General features: G+C 37.0%; 1 protein-coding gene across 1 annotated transcript in view; it reads left to right on the forward strand.

The window, feature by feature from the left end:
* Positions 1-22,472, forward strand: part of LOC100260845 (5'-3' exoribonuclease 3) — a 36,878-nt gene that overhangs the window by 13,244 nt on the left and 1,162 nt on the right. The window contains exons 11-22 of the mRNA XM_002280200.5: positions 5,603-5,875; positions 6,711-6,806; positions 9,592-9,687; positions 17,707-17,777; positions 19,584-19,712; positions 19,781-19,857; positions 19,965-20,005; positions 20,118-20,192; positions 20,306-20,463; positions 21,271-21,375; positions 21,489-21,564; positions 22,367-22,446. Coding sequence (XP_002280236.2) covers positions 5,603-5,875; positions 6,711-6,806; positions 9,592-9,687; positions 17,707-17,777; positions 19,584-19,712; positions 19,781-19,857; positions 19,965-20,005; positions 20,118-20,192; positions 20,306-20,463; positions 21,271-21,375; positions 21,489-21,564; positions 22,367-22,446 — 1,277 coding nt within the window. The remainder of the gene's footprint in view (positions 1-5,602; positions 5,876-6,710; positions 6,807-9,591; positions 9,688-17,706; positions 17,778-19,583; positions 19,713-19,780; positions 19,858-19,964; positions 20,006-20,117; positions 20,193-20,305; positions 20,464-21,270; positions 21,376-21,488; positions 21,565-22,366; positions 22,447-22,472) is intronic.

The raw sequence follows: 22,472 nt of genomic DNA on the forward strand, positions 1-22,472 counted from the left end.
GACGATAGCAATGGGGTGCTAGCCTCTGAGGGAGAGAAGCCAGTGGTTGGAGAAGGTCCCGGGGGGGGGGGGGGGGGGGAGTTTGAGGGGATGTTTTAGGATCTGGATGGGTGCTGGTGGGACGACAGTTACTTGGCGAGGTTTAGCAAATTCTTGGGCTTCTCCACGGACGGGTTTGAAGGCGAAATTCTGAATTTGCTCCTAAGGACTAAGAGAAGAAGAGAGCAAAATTTGAAGAAGGGCACGTCAAGGACCACTAAGTTTGATAGGGAATTGAAAAAACTTGAGTGGTCTATCAATTATACTGGGGCAAGAAAGGAGAATTCTGTGGTCAGATAAGGAGGGGTTAGAATCTCGAGAGTTAGATGAAGCTAAAGATTCTATCTTGGAATGTCAGAAGGGCTAATGATAGAAATAAAAGGAAGGTTATCAAGGCCCTAATCAGATCGCAAAAGGTGGATTTGGTGTGCTTGCAGGAGACCAAAATCCAAGAAATGTCCCAAGGGGTTATTCACAGTCTTGGTGTGGGAAGATTCTTAGGTTGGGGAGCTGTGAATGCAAGAGGGGCAGCTGGAGGGGTGGTGGTGTTCTGGGATAAGAGAGTGTTGGAGTTAGTAGGCCTGGAAGTGGGAATCTCGTGTCGATTCAAGAATTGCGAGGATGGGTTTATGTGGTTCTTCACAGGGGTCTACGGACCTACTATGAAAAGGTATAGAGAACCTTTTTGGGAAGAGTTAGGTGCAATTCGAGGTTTGTGGTCTGATCCCTGGTGCATCGGTGGGGACTTCAATGTTATTAGATTTCCCAATGAACGGAGTAGAGTAGGAAGACTATCTGGTTCTATGAGAAGGTTTTCAGAGGTGCTAGATGAGCTGGCTTTAAGATATTTGCCTCTTCAAGGGGGTCCTTATACGTGGAGTGGGTGGTTAAATGGCCAATCCAGGTCGAGACTGGATCGCTTCCTGATTTCGGAGGATTGGGAAAACCATTTTAGTGGAGTGTCTCAGTGCACACTCCCAAGGCCTGTGTCTGACCATTCCCCAATCCTGTTAGATGGGGGTGGAGTTAGGAGAGGTCCTATCCCTTTTCGTTTTGAGAATATGTGGTTGAAGGAGGAGAGATTTAAGGAGCTTCTGAAGGGCTGGTGGCAAGGATTTAATTGCAGTGGTTCATATAGTTTTGTCCTCTCAGAAAAACTAAAGGCCTTAAAAGTTAAGCTGAAGAATTGGAATAAGGAAGTCTTTGGTAAAGTGGGAGTGAACTTGAGGATGGCTTTGGGCAAAGTATCTTTTTGGGATGATCAAGAGAGGCAGAGAACGTTAAACGAGCAGGAGTTAGAGGCTAGAAAGTAGGCCAAGGAGGAGTTTAAAAAGTGGGCGATTATGGAGGAAATCTCGTGGAGGCAGAAATCAAGACAAATATGGTTGAAGGAAGAAGATAAGAACATGAGATTCTTTCATAAGATGGCGAACTCTAACAGTAGAAGGAATTGTTTGAAAAAGATTAAAGTCAAAGGTATTTGGCTTTCAGACGATCAAGATATTCAAAGGGGAGTGGTGAGGGCCTATTAGGATCTGTTATCGGATCCTGGTGGCTGGCACCCGAGTATGAGCAGCTTGGAGTTTGATAGTATTGGAAGAGAGGAGGCTGCCAGGCTGGAGGAGATGTTCTCCTTGGAAGAGGTGTATCTGGCCCTTTCGGAGCTAAATAGGGACAAGGCTCCTGGACCGGATGGATTTCCCATTGCCTTCTGGCAGTTCTGTTGGGATTTTGTCAAAGACGAAATTATGGGCTTCTTTAAGGATTTTTTTGAGAGGGGAAAATTCGTTAGAAGTCTTAACTCCACGTTTCTAGTTTTAGTCCCCAAGAAAGGTGGGGTTGAGGAGTTACGTGACTATAGACCCATCAGCTTGGTGGGTGGTCTGTACAAGATTCTCGCCAAGGTTCTAGCCAATAGGCTGAAGAAAGTAGTGAGTAAGGTGGTGTCTTCTTCCCAAAATGCCTTTGTTGAAGGAAGGCAAATCCTTGATGCATCGTTAATTGCTAACGAGGCCATAGACTCGATGCTAAAAGGGGATGAAGCTGGTGTGTTATGCAAACTGGACCTAGAGAAGGCTTATGACCATATTAACTGGGATTTTCTGATGTCAGTGATGCAAAAAATGGGCTTTGGGGAGAAGTGGGCCGGCTGGATCAGGTGGTGCATCTCCACTGCCTCCTTCTCAGTTCTGATTAACGGTTCGCCAGCGGGTTTCTTCCAGAGCACTCGAGGGTTAAGGCAAGGGGACCCCATTTCCCCCTACTTGTTTGTCTTAGGAATGGAGGCCTTAAGCTGCCTCATTAACAAAGCGGTTAGGGGGGGCTTCCTATCCGGTTGCAGGCTAAGGGGAAGGGGTGGAAATGAGATTCAAGTATCTCATCTATTATTTGCGGATGATACGCTGGTCTTTTGCAAGGACTCCCAAGACCAAATGGCTGTTCTAAGCTGGCTTTTAATGTGGTTTGAAGCCATTTCTGGTCTGAATATCAACTTGGAAAAGAGCGAAATTCTGCCGGTGGTAAGAGTTGAGAATGTTGAGGTCTTGGCTTCTGAATTGGGCTGCAAAGTGGGTTCTCTTCCTTCCACTTGCTTGGGGCTGCCTCTAGGTGCTCCTCACAAATCGGTGGTTGTGTGGGATGGTGTGGAAGAAAGGATGAGGAAGAGACTCGCTTTGTGGAAGAGACAGTTTATTTCTAAGGGGGGGAGAATCACTCTCATTCGGAGCACTTTGGCTAGCATGCTGATTTATCTTATGTCCTTGATGCGTATTCCAAGAGTTGTAAGATTGAGACTTGAGAAAATCCAAAGGGATTTCCTTTGGGGAGGGGGTGTGTTGGAGAAGAGGCCTCACCTTGTAAAATGGGATGTGGTTCGCTCTCATAAAATGAAGGGTGGATTGGGGATCAGAAATTTTTCTATCCTCAATAGGGCCCTGTTGTGTAAATGGAGCTGGCGCTTTGCGGCTGAAAGAGAGTCTTTTTGGAAACTTGTTATCAGCTCGAAGTATGGGGAAGAAGAAGGAGGGTGGATCTCTTGTGAGGTAAGGGAAGGCTATGGGGTGGGGTTGTGGAAGGAAATTAGAAAGGAAGGCGTTTTGTTGTTTAAAAACGCTTCCTTCACTGTAGGGGATGGTAGAAGGGTGAAATTTTGGAAGGACATTTGGTGTGGAAACACTCCCCTATGTAAGGCTTTTCCTTCTTTGTTTGCCTTTGCGGTATCCCAAGATGCGTGGGTAGAGGATTTGTTGGGATTATATGGGGGATGCGGGGGGATGGTATCCTTGTTTTTCTAGGTCTTTTAATGACTGGGAGCTGGAGGCGGTGGCGAGTCTCCTTTCGGTCCTTCAAGGAAAGAGGCTCAATGTTGGGATGGAGGATAGAGTCGTGTGGAATGCTTCTAAGAATGGGATTTTCTCTGTAAAATCCCTTTACAATACTCTGGATTCTGGTGGTGCAGTCCCGTTTCCGTGGAGAATCATATGGAGCCCTTGCGTGCCTACTAAGGTGGGTTTTTTTGCTTGGGAAGCTTTTTGGGGGACGGTCCTAACCCAAGATCATCTCAAAAGGAGGGGCTGGTCTCTAGCAAACAGATGCTTCTTATGTTGTGATGATGAGGAGACAATTAACCACATCCTTATTCATTGCCCCAAGGCAAAGGTGTTGTGGAATCTTATGTTTACAATGTTTAGGGTTAATTGGGTCCTTCAGCTCACGGTTAAAGACACTCTCCTTGGTTGGTCCGATTCCTTTGTAGACAAGAAGCGTGGGAAGATTTGGCGGGCAGCCCCCCTTTGTTTACGATGTGGAAAGAAAGAAATAGGATAGCTTTTGATAATGAGGCTTTGTCGATCCAAAGATTGAAAACCTCCTTTGTTTGTAATCTTTTCTCTTGGACTAAGTCTTGTTTAGTTGGAGAGCCCCACTCCTTAATTACTTTTGTAGATTGGTTGGGCTCTAATTGAGGGTTGGTGAGTGTATGCTTCCTTGTGCTTTTTGTTTTTGGGCTCCTTAATTACTTTTGTAGATTGGTTGGGCTCTAATTGAGGGTTGGTGAGTGTATGCTTCCTTGTGCTTTTTGTTTTTGGGGCTTCTCGCATATACTTCCTGTATGCTTCGGGTTACCTTCTTGCTTCCCTCTTTTAATATAATTATTCTATGTTTATCTATCAAAAAAAAAAAAAGTTAGTTGAATGGTTTTCATCTGCTTCTCTTCATTGTATTTTGAACATATGGTCCTTAAGTTTTGTTGCTGAGGCGGAGAAATAGATGGGTTAGGGTTTTGGAATTGCTGTTGCTTTTTTGGAACTGTTTACCTTTCAAAGCTTCAATTGCTGTGGTTGCTTTTTGAGGCTAGAATTTGTGCCATGTGTCCAATTGGAGGATGCTTCATTGGTTTTGACCGACCAGGCTAGAGTTTGAGCCATGGGTCCAATTGGAGGATGTTTCATTGGTTGTGAAAGGCACAGAGGAGGTTCTAGAGATAGGTCACCTCTTATGTGTTGGTACATCTACCAGGTTCATTTGCTTGTGGAAAGGATATCTACTTTGGTACATCTATTAGGTTCTAGAGCCCTTTAGTTGTTGGAACCAGATTGTGCTACTATTTTTCTAGTAGAGATTATCTGGAATTCTTGGGTTCCCTCTAAGGTGAGTTTCTTTGCTTGGGAAACTTGTTGGGGGAAGGTGTTAACTTGGGACTAGCTCCAAAGAAGAGATTGGTTGTTGGCCAACAGGTATGCTATCTACAACGAGGAGTCAAAACCCATTTACCACATTCTACTTCATTGTGCTGAGGTAAGGATCTTATGACTCTTGGTGTTCCCTTTATTTGGGATCCCATGGGTTATTTCTGCCTTAGTACAGGACACCATACTAGGGTGGCTAGGTTCTTTTGTGGGAAGAAGGCGTGGGAAGGCTTGGAGAGCAACCACTTTATGTATTTTTTGAACTATATGGAAGGAAAGAAATTGAAGAGTGTTTAAAATTGAGGAGATGTTACATCAAAGTCTTAAAAGTTTGTTTCTTAACAATCTTACTTTTGGATTTGGGTTTACATTCATGGGAATTCTTTGTCTTTAATTGATTGTGTAGATTAGTTAGGTCCTTCTTGAGGGTGGGAGCTGTTTTTTGTTTATCCCCCTTTTTTGTTATGTTTTTCTTGGTCAGTCTATACTCCTAGTGTACTCGCTTTATGCTTTTTTAATACATTTTGTTACTTAAAAGAAGATTACTAGGCTAGCTTGTTTCAGATGTTCTATATGCAGGATGCTATAGCTTTTTGTACTCTCCCCCTATAATAAATGATGAGAGAGAAATGCATGAACACTGATTTTCAAGTATTTTCTGTTACTCTTTTATGTGCTTGACCTTACTGGATAAATTAACAAGATTGTGCAATGGTAATTGCACTGCTTCTTAGTATTTTCTAAGGTTAAAACAATAGTTATGAGCATTATCACATTGAATAATACAGGATGCAGCATTGCTGTAATTGCTGGATGTTTTTCTAATAAAGTTAAATCAACTATCATCTTATTAGTTTTCTTGTGCTTTTACTTTCCAGCGGCAGGCAGAGAGAATCAAGCGTGAGAAGGCACAGGCAAGAAGAGGAGATGACGCAGACCCTCAAGTTAAACCTGAATTTCTGGTTCCTGTTTCTCGGTATCATGGCTCTCGTCTTGCTTCAGCGCCAACACCTTCGCCATATCAACAACATGAGATTAAAAGCAAACAGTCTGGGACATCTGGTAGTCAGGGACGTAAAGTTGCACGTTTTTCTTCAGGAGCCACTGTTGGTGCTGCAATTGTTGAAGCTGAGAATGATCTTGAAACAGAAGTATGTTTTTCTGTTACCGAAGAGGCATTTTAATGTAGTTCTAGCGCCACCAGCCATTCTTCAGGACCTTTTTATTTTTTATTTTGATAAACAAACTGAGGACTAATTTTCCTTGCTATGAGCCATAGTTTTAAAAGGTGTAAGGTTGCACCTAAGGGGCCAAAGTATCCTATAGCTTAGGCACAACACAAGGCACGCGCCTAAGTGAAATGAAACCTGACCTGTTATGCATATCAATTTTATAAAATATGATAAAAAATCCAATATAGTCAATAAAAAATTTAAGATTTCAATTACTTAAAAAAAACAATCAACAAAAAAAAGTAATGAAACTATATAAATTTCAATATACAATTAGAAATTTCAAGAATAAAAGTGTTTAAAAATGAAAAGTATAGTGGACAAGGTGCGCCTCTTCAACAAGGCGCATGTCTTGGCAAGCAAGGTGCTGTGGCTAGGGAGTGATTGCGCCTTGAGCCTAGGTGCGCTTTAAGCACGCCTTTTAAAACTATGGTATGAGCTTTGTCAGCATATAATTAATAGTGCATTTTTGTTATGTTTTTTTTTTTATCCCATACATTAATGAAATTTGCTAGTTTTTTTTTTTTGGGTAGATAATCACACAGAAAAAAATATATTAAGAGAAAAGGGTGCCTAAAGGGCAACCCAAAGCATATAGAGAGTATACAAGAGGTGGCTAAAGGCAAGAACAAAAAGAAGAGGGGATTCAAAAAACTCACCAGCCCTCATCTAGAACCCAACCAATCAAAATTTGCTAGATCATTACCTGCTGAAGTTATGCTTATTAGAATTATTTTTCCCTCTTGATTGTCAGTTGCACGATAACAAAGACGAACTGAAAGCAAAGCTGAAGGAGTTACTCCGCGAGAAATCTGATCTTTTTAACTCCAAAAATCCAGAGGAAGACAAGGTTTGAATACCTGATTTGTGTTCTTTGGTTTTATGAAGGATTTAATTCTTATGCACTTTGTGGTGTAAAATATTTCACCTGATGCATATAGTAGGTTAATTTTTTTTTGATAAGTACATATAGTTGGTTAATTAGGATTCTTGTATCTATATGGTACAGCAAAAGGAACTAATCCTGCTACCTGCCTGTTGCAAGAAGTGCAATCTACACCTTCTAATGAACTTCCAGCAGTTAAATGACATAAAATAACAGGATGTTGTGTTGTGAGTGCAGTTTGGATTAGATAGAACAAGTTTCTAAGGTTACAAGGCCAACAAGTAGCTCCAGAATCTTTAATGTGTCTAAAAAGAAGGAAAAGGGGGGAAAATATAGCTAGACAGTCTGATCTATACCATTATAAAGCCTGCTACATCATCACTTCATTCATCACTCATTAACCACATTGCAATCCTCTGCAAATTTATCCTCGTTATATTGCAGTTTAATTCATGTAAAGTATCAGATTTCAATACTCGTAATATTTTATCTGAGGAATGTTCTTGTCTGTCTTGTCTTCTTCTCTCTTCATTTTACCTGTTGATTTGTTTTTCCTTTTAATATCTCATCTTTGGGTGAAAAAGAATGAATAACTTCACTAGAGAATGTTTATTTATTATGGCTATAGCATCTCAATGCTAATTAACCTTATAATCCTAACCTTTCACGTTACCTTAAACCGTTTAAATGAATATCATAAAACCTCTTAAGATGATTAGGATCAAGATGATACTCTATAAACATTAGCATCAACAACATGAGGTTAGAAGCAAACAAAAGATAGAAGCTGATACTCCATGCTAACCAGTGGCCCTAGCTAAGGCTGATTGGTGTAATTATTTTGGCTTGGTAAGCCCCTTGGATGTTCCTACATCAGTATAGGTATGGTACAGAAGATTTAAAAATGGGTGAAAACAGTGGCACCTTCTAAATGCTTGACTGTAACTCTCTCTAGGTCTCATTTGGTTCATAGGATGCAAGGAATATTAGTGTCTGGAAATATTAGGATGAAATTATTTCTATACCTATACCTGTGTTTGGTTTATGCTGTAATACATAATTTTTTTTTTTTTGGATCAGAGTAATACAGATTTAGATTTAGTCACATTGTCAATGTTGTCCTTTAAGTGGAAGCCTAATTAGGATCTGTGAGATACAGTTATAATTATGGACGATAAAATTATATTATCTCATCGATATATATTTTTTATTTATTATGGACGATAAAATTATATTGTCAATGTTGGAATGGGAATATGACAAGCATTCCCAAGCTTTGATTACATGAATCAAAGCTAAAATTTTTGAACTATTGATCCAAAGTCTTACTTGTGGGTTATAAACTTATCTTGGAGGAGAAGCCTTGTGCCAATATCTACAGTTATATGAATGGGGCAAGTGTTATCAGGAAAGAATTGGATGTAAATTAGTGAGCCTACTATCATTTGGTGTAAAAATCTTCCTATGCTTCCTTAACTGAGGATAGTTTGGAAACCATGGGTGCCAATTAAGGTGGGTTTCTTCGCTTGGGAAGCTGTTGGGGCTTTGGGGAAGGATTTTAATGCTTGATTAGCTTAGGAGGGGATGAAGTATATTGAACAACTGTTACATATGTAAAAGGGAAGGAGAGTTGGCTGATCATATGCTCTTTCACTGTTCCAAAGCAACAATCTTGTGATAGTTGGTTTTTTCTTTGTTTGGAGTGACTTGAGTGATGCACTCCCCTATAATAGGAACTGTCATGAGTTGACATGACCCTTTTATGGGGAAGAAGTGGAAGAAATCTTAGAGGGTCGCTCCTCTATGCCTGTTTTGGAGATTATGGTAGGAAAGAAATATCAGATTGTTGAAGATATGGAATAGTTTGATCAAACAATCAAATTCTATAACTATCACAAGCTTTGTAGATTGGTTGATTTCCATCTAAGGAGAGGAAGATTGTTTTCGTTCGCTCTCTTCCTTTTTACTTGCTTGTTGGTGTTATTTGTGTACATTGTGTGCCCTTATTTAGACATTTTTAATATATTATCTCGTTTTGCCTAAAAAAGGATAGCAAGAATTCATTTAGATACACTTCATATCTTCATGTGGAACAACTAGAAAACTAAGATAAAATTTAAACTAAAGCTTATTCATGATCCTTATTAGCTTAGATACAAACAACTATTTTGACTTTTTTCTAATGATGTGGTGATGTTCTTTTATCCAGTCTCTCCAAATACACTATGCAACATAAAGGAGGTGGCTTGCTATGCCTTTTTCCATATGAATTGACTATGCTTAATTAATAGTAACTCAAATGATTGCGGGATGGCCCAATTAACACTAAACCAAGGGAAAACAGGAATTCTATACCTATGGTCAAGAAGAAATGAACAATGAGATATTATCTTTGTTAGAATATTTTCTTGGACAGTGGCCCACACGTTAAATGCCTCTTTTTGGGCCCTAAGTTCCCAAATCTATATTTTTTTTAGAAACTTAGGTCCTTGACTCTAATATAACATTGTGATGTATACATATTGAATGAATCATGACAGTATGCTTTGATGTCTCGTATTAATAAGCTAATAGTTGGTCATCTGCGGAAGTTATTAGTATCCTTCATTCCATAGGACCTCCTTTTATAAATGTCAAAATTATTCTTTTATAGGTTTTGTCTTATACTAGTTACTACTTATTACTATTTATATATTGATTTCTAATTTCAATATATATTTGATGTATTTATTTGCTTTTCGTTTATCAGGTTAAATTGGGAGAGGCAGGTTGGAAAGAAAGGTATTATGAAGAAAAGTTCTCCACAAAAACTCCTGAGGAACAAGAAGCAATGCGGAACGATGTTGTAAGCATTTGAACTCTAATATGTTTGATTTTTTATTTACCATATTTCTATTGTTGTGGATTATCTAATTTAGTTTCTATCTTTAGAGCTTTTTGATTGTTATTTAGTTTGGTTGTATGCTTTTGACTTCAATTGGTTGGTGGTTGCTCAATTTGCACTTGTTCTACCTGGGAAACAACCCCCATTGGTTGTCTAGCTTGCATAGGATTGAATTGAATTGAATTTTAAATTTTTAGAGGAGTAACACTCACCATGAACCCTCATGGTGATTCCTAAATATTACAAAATAGAATGCAATGCAATGAGAAAGAATGCAGTAAAAACTAAGATTGTAAATGGTCTTGTTAAATTTCTATTTGTTTCAATTGAGAATAAAACCCTTAACTAATACCTCTTCAGTCCCCATATTATCCTCCAACCCTTAAGTCCACTATAATAACACCAAATATGGTCTTAAACGTGAATCAATATGTTAACATCTCCGATATCTATTATGTCCATTTTTTTTTTGTTTTTTATGGGATATTATGTCCATATTTAGCATCCCAAGGAAAGCCAAATTGAGGTTAGAGAAGATTCAAATAGATTTCCTTTGGGGAGGTAGTATTTTTGAGAAATAACTCATCTAGTGAAGTAGTTGGGTGTTAGATGTCTCTCTTCGCTCAACAAGGTCTCCCTTTGTAAGTGGAGTTAGTGATATGCATTCAAAAGAGAAGCTCTCTAAAAGCAGGTCATAGATGGAAAATATGGTGATGAAAGAACTTTGTGGGGATTGAATGGATCAAAAAAAGTTTTTTTTGCCTTTAGGTGTAGATTAACTCTAATTCAATCATACTTATCCCACATCCTTAACTATTTCTTATCTTTTTTCAAGATTCTAGCATCAATAGCGTCTGAGATTGAAAAATTGTAAAGAGATTTTCTTTAGTCAAGAGTTTGGGAAGGGAAAAAATATCATCTCATTAGGTGAGATCTAATGTGTAAATCTGAAGAGTTTGAAGGTTTGAGTTTCTAGATAATGTTGATAAGGAATCATGTTCTCTTAGGAAAATGACTTTGGAGTTTCCTTAGGGAATTAGGTTATCATGAGCATTTATGGGACACATCTTGATGAATGGGACGTCAACATTTTAGTCAAATGATCGCATTAATGCACCTGGGAGGCCATTGCGCAGGTGTTCCAAGTTTTTCCTAGACATGGTTACTTTGTGATAGTGATGGGTTGAGAAATCGTTTTTGGGAGGATTTGTGGTTGGAAGACCAACCTTTGTATTCACAATTTTCAAGTCTTTATGGAGTTGTTATGGTTAACAATCTCACCATATAAGCTATTTTTGGCACACTTTTCTTCTTTTTCTTGGAATTTTAATTTTTCATCGCAACCGTACGGATTTGGAGATTGAGGACCTTGAAAGACTCATGTCATCCCTCACTTTGTGCACTTGTCTCCATTGGCCCTAGATGTGAGAACATGGTCATTAACCTCTTCAGGATTATTTTTAGGCAAATTATTATATGACTTTTTCCATTGCATCACATATAGTTCCTCTCTCCTTAACCAATTTAATATGGCCATCTAAGGTCATATTATTTACATAAGAAGGTAAATACCAACAACTTGCTACAGTTGAGAAGACCTTTCAAATTCCTTACTCTTGCTTGGTGTGTTTTATGTATAAGGGTGGAGATTCAGACCATCTCTTTTTGCATTGTCCTATAATTTTGGGGCTCTGACCTAGTCTATTCAGATTAGTCAGGACTGATTGGGTCCCACCTAAGATTATATATGTGATATGATAATCATTTCATATAGGGGTTTGGGGAACTTTATTAGAGGTATGACCCTTTGGCTAATTGATTGTCTCTCATAACTTTGGTTTGTATGGCGAGATAGAAATGTTAGAATGTTTTAGGATAAGTCGAGGGTGTCAAGAGTGGTTGTGAGATTTACTTCACTTCTATTCCTCTTTCTAGGCCTCTTGCATCAAAGCTTTTAAAGACATTCTTCTCAATGTTATTCAACTCGATTGATATTTAGTGTGTAGATTAAAAGGGTTTAGACATCATTAAGAGGATCTTAGTTAGGACTTGGGGAGATGACATCTTTGTATATTGTTTTATAGTTTAAACCTTTTGTGTAGGTTCCTTGTTTGGTGGAAGAGTGCAATCATATTTTAATCGTGTTTTGGTAGTTGTGGGAAGGACTCCTTATCCTTCTCATGTTTCTTTTTTTCTATAATAAACCCTTCTTTTGGTGGAAGGTTGTGCTTCTTTAATAGACAACCTCTTTTAATGTGGGTAATGAGAAGAGGGTGAGGTCTTGAAAGGATAGATGGTGTGGAGATGAGCCTTTGTGTGTATGCTTATCTTCTTGTGTGCTTTAGTTGTATTGGAAGAGGCACGGGTGGTAGATTCATGGGATTGGACATGTGAAGGGAGTAATTGGAATCCATGTTTTTCTAGGCATTTGAATGAATTGGAGCTGGACAACGTAGAATGTTCCTTTTCTAGATTGCAAAGGAAGGCCAATATTAGGGAAGGAGAGCCTTTGTGTGTATGCTTATCTTCTTGTGTGCTTTAGTTGTATTGGAAGAGGCACGGGTGGTAGATTCATGGGATTGGACATGTGAAGGGAGTAATTGGAATCCATGTTTTTCTAGGCATTTGAATGAATTGGAGCTGGACAACGTAGAATGTTCCTTTTCTAGATTGCAAAGGAAGGCCAATATTAGGGAAGGAGAGGATAGGGTGGTTTGAATGTATTTGGGGAATAAAACCTTTTTTGTCAAGGTTCTATATTATGTCTTGGAATTGGGAAGATCAATTGCTGGGCACCATCTAAAGCGAGGGGGGTTTTCCTCCATAAATTTTATTTTTTATTTTTTGCTTGGGGGCTAGTTGGGGAAAAGTGTCGAATTTAGATCAATTTCAAAGTGAGGGTAGTCATTGGTAAATAGATGATTTCTTTGTAAAGTTGAGAAAGAATCCATTGATCACATCTTCCTTTATTATACCAAGACAAGGGTTTTATATTAGTTATTTTGTTTATTTGACATGTCTTGGGTGATATCCTCTACAGATAGAGAGACCCTCTTAGGATGACATGACTCCTTTGTGGGGAAAAAACAAAAGAAGTGGTGGAGAGCCACTTGCTTGTGTATTTTTTAGATAATATGGAAGGAAAGGAATCAAAAATTGTTTGGAAATGAGAAGCATTTGACCACAGGCTGAAAAACACTTTTCTTAGTAATCTTTTATTGTGGGTTAAGTTGTACATAGGTGAAGTTTCAATGCCTTAAATTGATTGGGTTCTCAATAAGAGAAGGTGGGAAGGCGTAGTTTTTTGTGTTACCTCTTTGTTGGCAGTACATTTTGATGATTGTTGCATACACCCTTTGTACTTAATGTGCTACTTCTTTTGGCACTTTTATATAATATACTCACTTTATTTGCCTATATAAAAAAAAACTCCAATATCTATGAGGAACAATGTTCATTCAGCAGATTTTCATCCAAAATCCTAAGCTTTGTCCACAGGAGAAAAAAATGTGTTTGGTGTATGAGAACCTTATGGGTTCTTTATTAGACTCATTATCTCATGTGGGAATTCTTATCATGTATCTTTCTGTTACCTAAAATTACCTTGTTTTGTCAGTGCAGAAAAGTTGACATGACAGCCTAAAAGAACCATGTAAACACTTCTCTCATTTATTAGATTCAGTTGTGGCAGACAGTTTTTTCTGCCATGATATACCTGATCCATAGATAATATTATGAATAATAGAAAATTTTTTGTTTACCTATCAAAAAAAAAAAAGGAAAAAAAATAATAGAATTTTTTTTGTTATTGCCCCTTAAAATCAATAATAGGTAAGAGAATCTAAAAATATCAAATTTAGATATTTGCACTCGGACGAAATAAGGAAACATGACATATATGTTTTGGATTAGATTCCATTTTGAGAAAGTTGAAAAAGTACCATCACATTGGAAAGGTCCCAAACACCTTCCCTTCCTCAATGCATTTCTTAACTTATCTCTTCATTATCTCATGTGGGAAGTCCCATTAGGTATCCTTCTATTACCTAGGATTACCATTTCTTGAGCGATGCTTCTTTAGTGTAGTTGATGTATGAGAGCCTAAAAGAACCATGTAAACACTTCTCTCATTTATTAGATTCAGTTGTGGCAGACAGTTTTTTCTGCCATGATATACCTGATCCATAGATAATATTATGAATAATAGAAAATTTTTTGTTTACCTATCAAAAAAAAAAAAGGAAAAAAAATAATAGAATTTTTTTTGTTATTGCCCCTTAAAATCAATAATAGGAAGAGAATCTAAAAATATCAAATTTAGATATTTGCACTCGGACGAAATAAGGAAACATGACATATATGTTTTGGATTAGATTCCATTTTGAGAAAGTTGAAAAAGTACCATCACATTGGAAAGGTCCCAAACACCTTCCCTTCCTCAATGCATTTCTTAACTTATCTCTTCATTATCTCATGTGGGAAGTCCCATTAGGTATCCTTCTATTACCTAGGATTACCATTTCTTGAGCGATGCTTCTTTAGTGTAGTTGATGTATGAGAGTTGGGTCCTTTTCGTTAGATGCTACTTCCGGGTCCAAAAATTAATTTAAAAAGAAGTGAATTAACTCCTCTTGGAGGTCTCTAATGTGGAAAATTTGATCTCGTTGGTCCCTCTTTTCAAGGCTTAGGGTGGGGGATTATGAGGATAGTTTTTATTTGGAGGGGCTCTAAGGATGGTAAGTTCTCAATTGTATTTTTTGGTTTTTTTTTTTTTTTTTTTTTTTTTTTTTTTTTTTTTTTTTCTGTTAGCCAAAAGGATGATAATGCTTTCCCAATGAATGAGATTTAGGGTTTGTTGGCATCCTTAAAAGTGGGTTCTTTGCCTGGGAAGCATTAGGGTAAAATTCTTATTTTACATTAGCTTAAAAGGGGAGGTTGGCATTTCTAGAATTGGCGTCTTTTGCAAAAGTGAAGACAGATGAATTGATCATGTTCTTTTACATATTGAAACAACAAGGAACCTATAGATTTTCTCCTCTTTTTCTAGTACGGGTTGGGTGAGTCCTCCTATGGTGAGAGAGACCTTATTGGGTAGGAATGGGAGTTTAGGAGGCAAAAAGAGAAGGAACATGTGGAGATCTATGCCACTATGTTTGGACTGTTTGGTAAGAGAGAAGTCTTGGATATTTGGAAGATGTAGAGCAAACAATTCAAGCATTTAAACACTCCAGATGTTTCCTTCTCCTTTGGTCAAGAAAGTCCCTTGGTGCAGGATCTTTGTCTATGTTAGCTTTTGTGTGCATGGTTCAGTTGGTTTGGTTTTGAGCATTAAATTGTAATTAAATCGATTTAGTCTATTTGGATGCATAGAGAACCAAACTAACCAAATTTGAATGGAGAAAAGGGTTAGTTTGGTTCGGTTCACAAATAATAATTGTCTAAATCGGTCTAAGTTGGTTCGATTTGGTTAAAAAATTAACCATTTTTGGTCAATTTAAGATAAAAGAAAAATCCCTAGAATTTTGTTTGCAAGCCAAAAAGCATTTATAATACTATCACAACTGGGGCCTTCATCAAGTCATTTTACTACAACCTAAACGATTAACGTGTAAGGATCAGAGTTTAATCAATAATACACAACTAAATTTGTATTCTAATAATACACATCAACCCGATTTGTTGAGAAGTGTGAAAAATTAGGAACATTCAATATATATATTTTTTTTGATAAATAAAGAAGAGTATATATTAAAAAGAGGCGCCAAAAGAGCGATAGATAAATACACCCACCCTCACACAACTCACAACTCAAACAAAAAAGAAGCTACCAAAAAAGAGGTGCAAAAACATCCCCACCTTCAATGAGAGCCCAACAAATCAATGAAACTAATTAACCTTGAAGGACCATCCTTGACAAACATCTTAGCCTCCGAGCAAAGAAAGCAAACAAAAGATCCTTTTAGCCTTTGGATGGAAAGCATGTTGTCTTCGAAGGCAATTCTATTCATTGCCTTCCAAACCGTCCAAAAAAGGCATAAGAGGCCTACTCTCCAAACTTTCTTGTGCTTTTTGCCTACAAATGAACCATTCCAACCCAAAAGCATTGCTCTAACCAAAGAAGGAAGCACCCAAGACACCCCAAAAAGAGTAAAGAAGACCTCCTATAAAACCCTTATCTTTACACATCGGAGATCTATGGATTCTTCATGCATTTGGTAAAGATGACATCTATTCGCTAAAGACCATCTTCTTTTTTGAATTTGGTCCAAGGTTAAAGCTTTTCCCCACATGGCTTCCCAAGCAAAGAAGCTTGCTTTGGGCTGCACCCACAAATTCCAAATGATTTAATCATGAACATTTAATATTGTAAACCTTAAAAATTCACATTGCAAAGGAGCCATATAAGACACATGTATTAATATGTGTATAAATAATTATCAGTTTGGTTTAGTTTGTTTTCAATTTTTGGAATGGGAAAAACTGTGGACTTAACTGGTTTGATCTGGTTTTAACATATAAAGTCAAAATTATGAAATATATATATATATATATATATAATGCCTAATCAGTTTGGGCTAGTTGAGGTGGTTTTTTTTGAGCCACTCGGTTTTTTTTTTCACATCCATAATGTTACATTTAGTGACTGGTTGGATTCTTGTTAATAGGAGTGTGCTGATTTTTTCTTTTCCTTGTTGCCTTTGGGTGTCCACTGTAACCTGTATACTTCCTATATTCAGAAATTCATGTTTGCCTATATCTATATATCTATATATGTATAATGAGTCATTGATATGATACTTACATCCCATAAATGCAATTATACTAAGTTCCAATTGAATTGAAGTTTTACTTTCACATTCATTTAAAAGAGTGCAAAAAATAAAGATGACAGATACTATGGTTTTGTTTCCCTTTTCTTTTTGGCATTTCTTGCAAAGACATTTATGAATTTCTCCTCGACCAATGCATTTCGAGAGAAGCTCTTGGATTTACCTCGTTTATATATATATATTTTTGATAATTAAGAAAGGGTATTAAAGAATGCAAAAAGCGCACGAAAGTGCATGGGTTGTATATAATGAGCACCAAAAAAAGAAATAGAAAAGGAGGAACACAAAAATAAGTCCTCCCTCAACAAAAATACTCCACCAAAGGCATATAGCCTCCGCCTCTGTACACCTTTACTTTTATTTGTTGGCAATCTTCCCTTTATTTTTGTTTTATAGTGTAGAAGGATGTCGATGCTATATTCTACTTTATTGTTTGAAAGCTTGCATTTTGTGGTTGTTGATTTTTGCCTTTTTTGATGTTTAGTGGGTTATGCACTCTTCAGTGAGAGGGATGCTCTTGAGTTGGGGCAGCTCCTTTGTTGGCAAAAAAGGAAAAGGGCTTGCAAGGTTGCTCCTTTATGCCTTGTTTGGTTCATTTGAAGGAAGAGAAATAGGAGAGCCTTTGAGAATTGTGATAGCTTGGACTGAATAATGAAAAGTTCCTTTTTATATCTTTTTTGGGAATGGGTTAGATTGTACATGGGGAATGGACCTATGTCACTGTTAGATTTTATGGAGTGGTTAGGCTCTTCATGGGGTGTGGTTGCTGGATTTTGTGTATTTGCGCTTTCTTGTTCTTTGGTTGCACTGTATACATTGTATATACTTTTTTAAAACAATGAATACAATCTTCATTTACCCATCAAAAAAAGGATGTCAGTATTTCCAACTATTTTGCTGGAAAACATATCTACAGCTGAACCACACACAGGAGGGTTTCAAGTGTGGAAATGGGTTTGGGGTTTTGAAATCTCTTATATTGATTGTGTACAAGTCATTAAGGAGAGATCTTGATTTTCTCTGGTATTTGTCTTTTGCGTGTAGGGACTCTTTCTTGTGATTGCCTTCTGATTTTCCTATCTGACGCTGATAAAGCATGCAATTACTGTGGTAGTAAGTTGATAGAAAGTTTCTTTTCTTCCTTGATTAGGTTTTGAAGTACACAGAAGGCCTCTGTTGGGTTATGCACTATTACTATGAAGGGGTATGTTCTTGGCAATGGTGAGTTACTAATGTTTTCTGCAACATCTTTAATTTAGCCTGCTATTATTGTTGCCTTTCATTTCCATTTTCTTTTGAACTTGGTCTCTCTCTTTCTCTGGTGCACTACTGAAGGAAAAGATTAGTTTCTCTCTATGGTTGTTTTCTGCAACATCTTTAATTTAGCCTGCTATTATTGTTTTCTTTCATTTCCATTTTCTTTTGAACTTGCTCTCTCTCTTTCTCTCTCTCTCTCTCTCTCTCTCTGGTGCACTACTGAAGGAAGAGATTGGTTTCTCTCTATGGTTGTGGTTCACTTCTTTGACATATGGTTTTTTTTTTTTGAAATATTTGTGCCAAAGGGACAAGATAATCTACACATTTAGAAAAATGACCTCCACTTATTGAAAATTGTAAATGTAACCTCAATTTGACATTATTACCTCTGCACTTCGTTTTCAAAAAGCATATGGATGTGAGATGGGGATGAAAAAAAGTTATGGATATTTATGTCCAAAAAAAGTTATATTTAATGATTCTAAGAGATGGAGGTTATTCTTCTGAATATGGGATTTTTTTTCCCTTTTAATCAAATAACCCTATTTTTTTTAAACAATATGAAAATCCCTCTTTTACTATTATGGTAAAAAATAAAAAAATAAAAAAAGACTAAAAAATAGTAATTACACAATGCAAAATAAATTATGTTTTTAAAACTTCTCCCACAAACAATCTAACTCAAATGCAAAATAAATTATGTTTTTAAAACTTCTCCCACAAACAATCTAACTCTTTTCTCTCAATTTCTTGTCTTATGATCCCAGTTTCACACTCTCACGTGCATTGCTAGTATATTTCACTTTCTTCATGTACTTGTTTGTGTGTATGCATGTGTAATTCATTAAAGGCACCGGAAAGGGGACATGGCATTGAAGGAGGGAATATTTAAGTGTGGAGTATATTTGGAGGAACAATTAGTGTTATCATTGTCTGGAAATTTATGGTATACAAAGATAAAAGTTGAAACTGCCTATTCTGAAGTGGAGTTCTTGTTGCAACTGTGGACAGTAGGATGCATTACTTTTGGTCTTAGCTTATGGGTATAGTTTTATTGCTCCTCTGCTTCGGATTTTCATGGGGCTTGGGATTCTAGCATTTCATCCTAATGTTGCATATTGAAAATGATGTTGGTGCATGCTGCAAATTGTGTTCTGTATTCTTCTATTCATTAGAGAATAATTACAACCTATTTATACACAAGAGCCAGCTAGACTTATGGTAAACATACAGAGAATTAAGGTAGCATAATTACAAGATATTCTAAAGTAAGAAAATATTAACAAATCAGGAAGAATTGGAAAGGAATAGGAAATAGTTGACCATGGTCTTGATAAGGGAACAAAATTAAGACAGCTGTAGATTCTCTCAATAATTCAATGGCTAGCTGGAAGAATATTCCAGGATCTTCAATGGTGCAAAAGGCTCCTATGGTCACAAACTTACATTTCTTACTCTTACAATGGATATAGATGAACTAAGATTCTTTTAATTCCTTTTAAAGATAGTTATTTCTCTTTTAACATGAAATGCTGATTTATCAATAATGGGCCCGAGTTTATTTCCTGTGTTGAACAAGAATATCCAATTTTTACAGCATGTTTCCTGCACTATATAGATAGTCACCCATAGTAAACCAGTTAAAGTAATCTTGAGTGACCTCGCAGGTCTACCTTTCAAAGGATGAGCATATCTTACTATAACAGATTAATCCTTTTGGCTTAAAAGTTTTTATTTGATAAGCATAATTTCTTTGATTCTTTATTTCAGGTTTTATCCTTATCACTATGCACCATTTGCTTCTGATCTCAAAGATCTTGGTCAGTTGAATATAAGCTTTGAACTGGGTTCTCCCTTCAAACCATTTAATCAGCTATTGGGAGTTTTTCCAGCTGCCAGGTAACTTGCTACTACTTTCGCATAAAATTTAGTATTTTGCAGGGCACTAACAACTGAAACATTTGCAGCTCCCATGCACTTCCTGAGGAATATAGGAAATTGATGACTGATCCAAACTCACCTATTATTGATTTTTATCCAACAGGTATTCCTTTTTACTAGCTAAAGGGCCCATACATTTTCCTCCTTAAGTGAGTTCAGGCTTTACAAGACCTTTTCCCCCTGCTTCTGAACATTTGTTCTGTGTATCAGATTTTGAGGTGGACATGAATGGCAAACGGTTTGCTTGGCAGGTTGGTTTTTCTTTTATTCTGTATTGCAACTTTATTTTGCTTTTCAGGCATAACCACTTGTGGAAAGTATCTGAGTGGATTTTATGATTTTCTTTTTGCCCTCTAATTGCAGGGTATTGCAAAATTGCCTTTCATTGATGAAGCTCGCCTCCTGGCAGAGGTTCAAAAAATTGAGCACACTTTAACGGTATGATCCTTCATTCTATGCAAGCTTAAGATGCATACTCAGGTATTACCTTTCTTTTTCCAAGATGATCTTTAATTTCGTCTAATTTTGTTGAGTGCCACATTTTTCTGCAGGAGGAGGAATTCCGGAGAAACAGCGTGATGTTTGACATGCTTTTTGTGGCTCTATCGCATCCTCTCTCTCCATATATATTTTCTCTTGATGATCGTTGCAAAAAATTGACCGACAACGAGCGCACGGAAGTCAAGGAACAACTTGATCCCAGAGCCAGGTTGTGTCGTGTTTCTTAGATTTGATTTTATTATGTTTACTTTGAGCTTTGGTAAGAGGTTGGTTTCGCGAGGTGCAGATGCCCTTCCTTTCCACATTTTCTAGTGTTTGTAATTCAGTGGTTTCTGCCTATTATGAACCATCTTCTTATCTGAATTGTGGTTAAGATGATATCACTGAACCTGGAGTTGTCATTAAGGCATTAGCCTTATTGTTTGAGTTGCACATATACAGTGCCTGCCAGTTTCTTCTTGTTATGAATCGTCTTATCTGAATTGTGGTCAGATGATATCACTGAACCTGGATGATAGTTCTGCATTTTCTTGATGTTGCAGTTATATGAGTTGTCATTAAGGCATTAGCCTTATTGTTTGAGTTGCACATATACAGTACCTGCCAGTTTCTTCTTATTATGAACCGTCATCTTATCTGAATTGTGGTCGGATGATATCACTGAACCTGGATGATAGTTATGCATTTCTTGATGTTGCAGATATATGAACTGTCATTAAGGCATTAGCCTTATTGTGTAAGTTGCACTTATACAGTGTACTTTTTAGCTGATTAAAAAGATACCGTACAATTTGAATGCCTTAATAATATGATTCAGCCATATAGCCATAGAATGCATGACTGATACTAATTGTGCTTCTTTCCAGTTGCATCATTTCCTAGTCTCTGTATTGCAAATGTGTAAAATGTTTCCTGTTTGCTAGCAACCCTGGAGTTTGTATGGACTGTTTTCCATGATAAGATGAATTCAAGATATGTTCGGATTATTTTCTGATTTACTTATGGGTACATGCAGTGGTGGGATGAATGGTTACATATCCCTTTGTGGTGGAGATCCTTGCCCTCCTATTTTCAGATCACCTATTGCTAGTTTGGAAGATATTATGGATAACCAAGTCATGTAAGTCTCCAAGCACCAAGCATATTCTTTGATAAGATTAATTAAAATGGTAATATGTTAAGACCTGTTACCCTCTTCTTTTTCATTTTTTCTTTTGTTCCCTTGCTGTTCAGCTGTGCTATATACAGACTTCCAGATGCTCATAAGCACATTACTCGACCACCTGTTGGAGTTACATTCCCAAAGAAGGTATCACTGCTATTGAGATTTCAGAGTCTAGTTTGTCAACAAATTTCTCTTCCTTCGCTATTTATTTATTTTCTACATTCTTCTGCCTTCATAAGCTTTGATGTATATAAATCAAGTTTTGTTGTGTGTAATTGCAATGCCGCTTTTTTATTTCTATTTTTATTTTCTAGCCAATGACTTGCTGTTGGCAGATGATTGGATATCCCCATTTTTTTTTCTTTTCCTTATAACGATGTGTAATTTGGAAAGTAATAATGGGCACTTATGTTACCAACGATGGTTATCCTCTTCTAGCATTATATGATTAGAAGATGGCTGTTATTCTGCATGCACATGTCTCTTGTTTCTCAAAGGACTGGTTCCCTTGCAAGCCTTTACCATTTTTTGTTTTATTATTTCATTTAGTATGCTACTTTATTTTTCTATTCTGTCCCTCTGATATCTCAATGCCCTCTGGTTGGTTGATTTGCTTGTTTCCTAGGAAAATTTCAGTGTTACTTTCTTTATTATGTACACAGCTTCTTAAAAATATGTATGATAATCTATCATTGTTGTAGATGAAAGAAGACAGAATTACTCTGTAATTTGAGCCATTTATTATGTTTTATTAAGCTACGTTTTTTCTTTTACCTTTTTCTTTGTTTTTTAATATTATTTTTAAAGGATGAAGCAACTGTACTGTATGAAACCTGTTTCTTTGCATTAAGAAGGTCGCACAAAGCTACGTTTGCTGCTTTTGTTATTTTTCACTGGTCTTGTATCATTTCAGCGCTTTTTTAGCATCCTTCTTGTCTTCTTACAGATTGTTAGTGTGGGGGATCTGAAACCTGAACCTGTTCTGTGGCATGAAGACAATGGAAGAAGGCCCTGGGAAAATGGAAGGTATACTATATTAAAGTTCATTTTGT

The sequence above is a fragment of the Vitis vinifera genome, chromosome 18 (assembly GCF_030704535.1).
Source record: "Vitis vinifera cultivar Pinot Noir 40024 chromosome 18, ASM3070453v1".
Taxonomy (NCBI): domain Eukaryota; kingdom Viridiplantae; phylum Streptophyta; class Magnoliopsida; order Vitales; family Vitaceae; genus Vitis; species Vitis vinifera.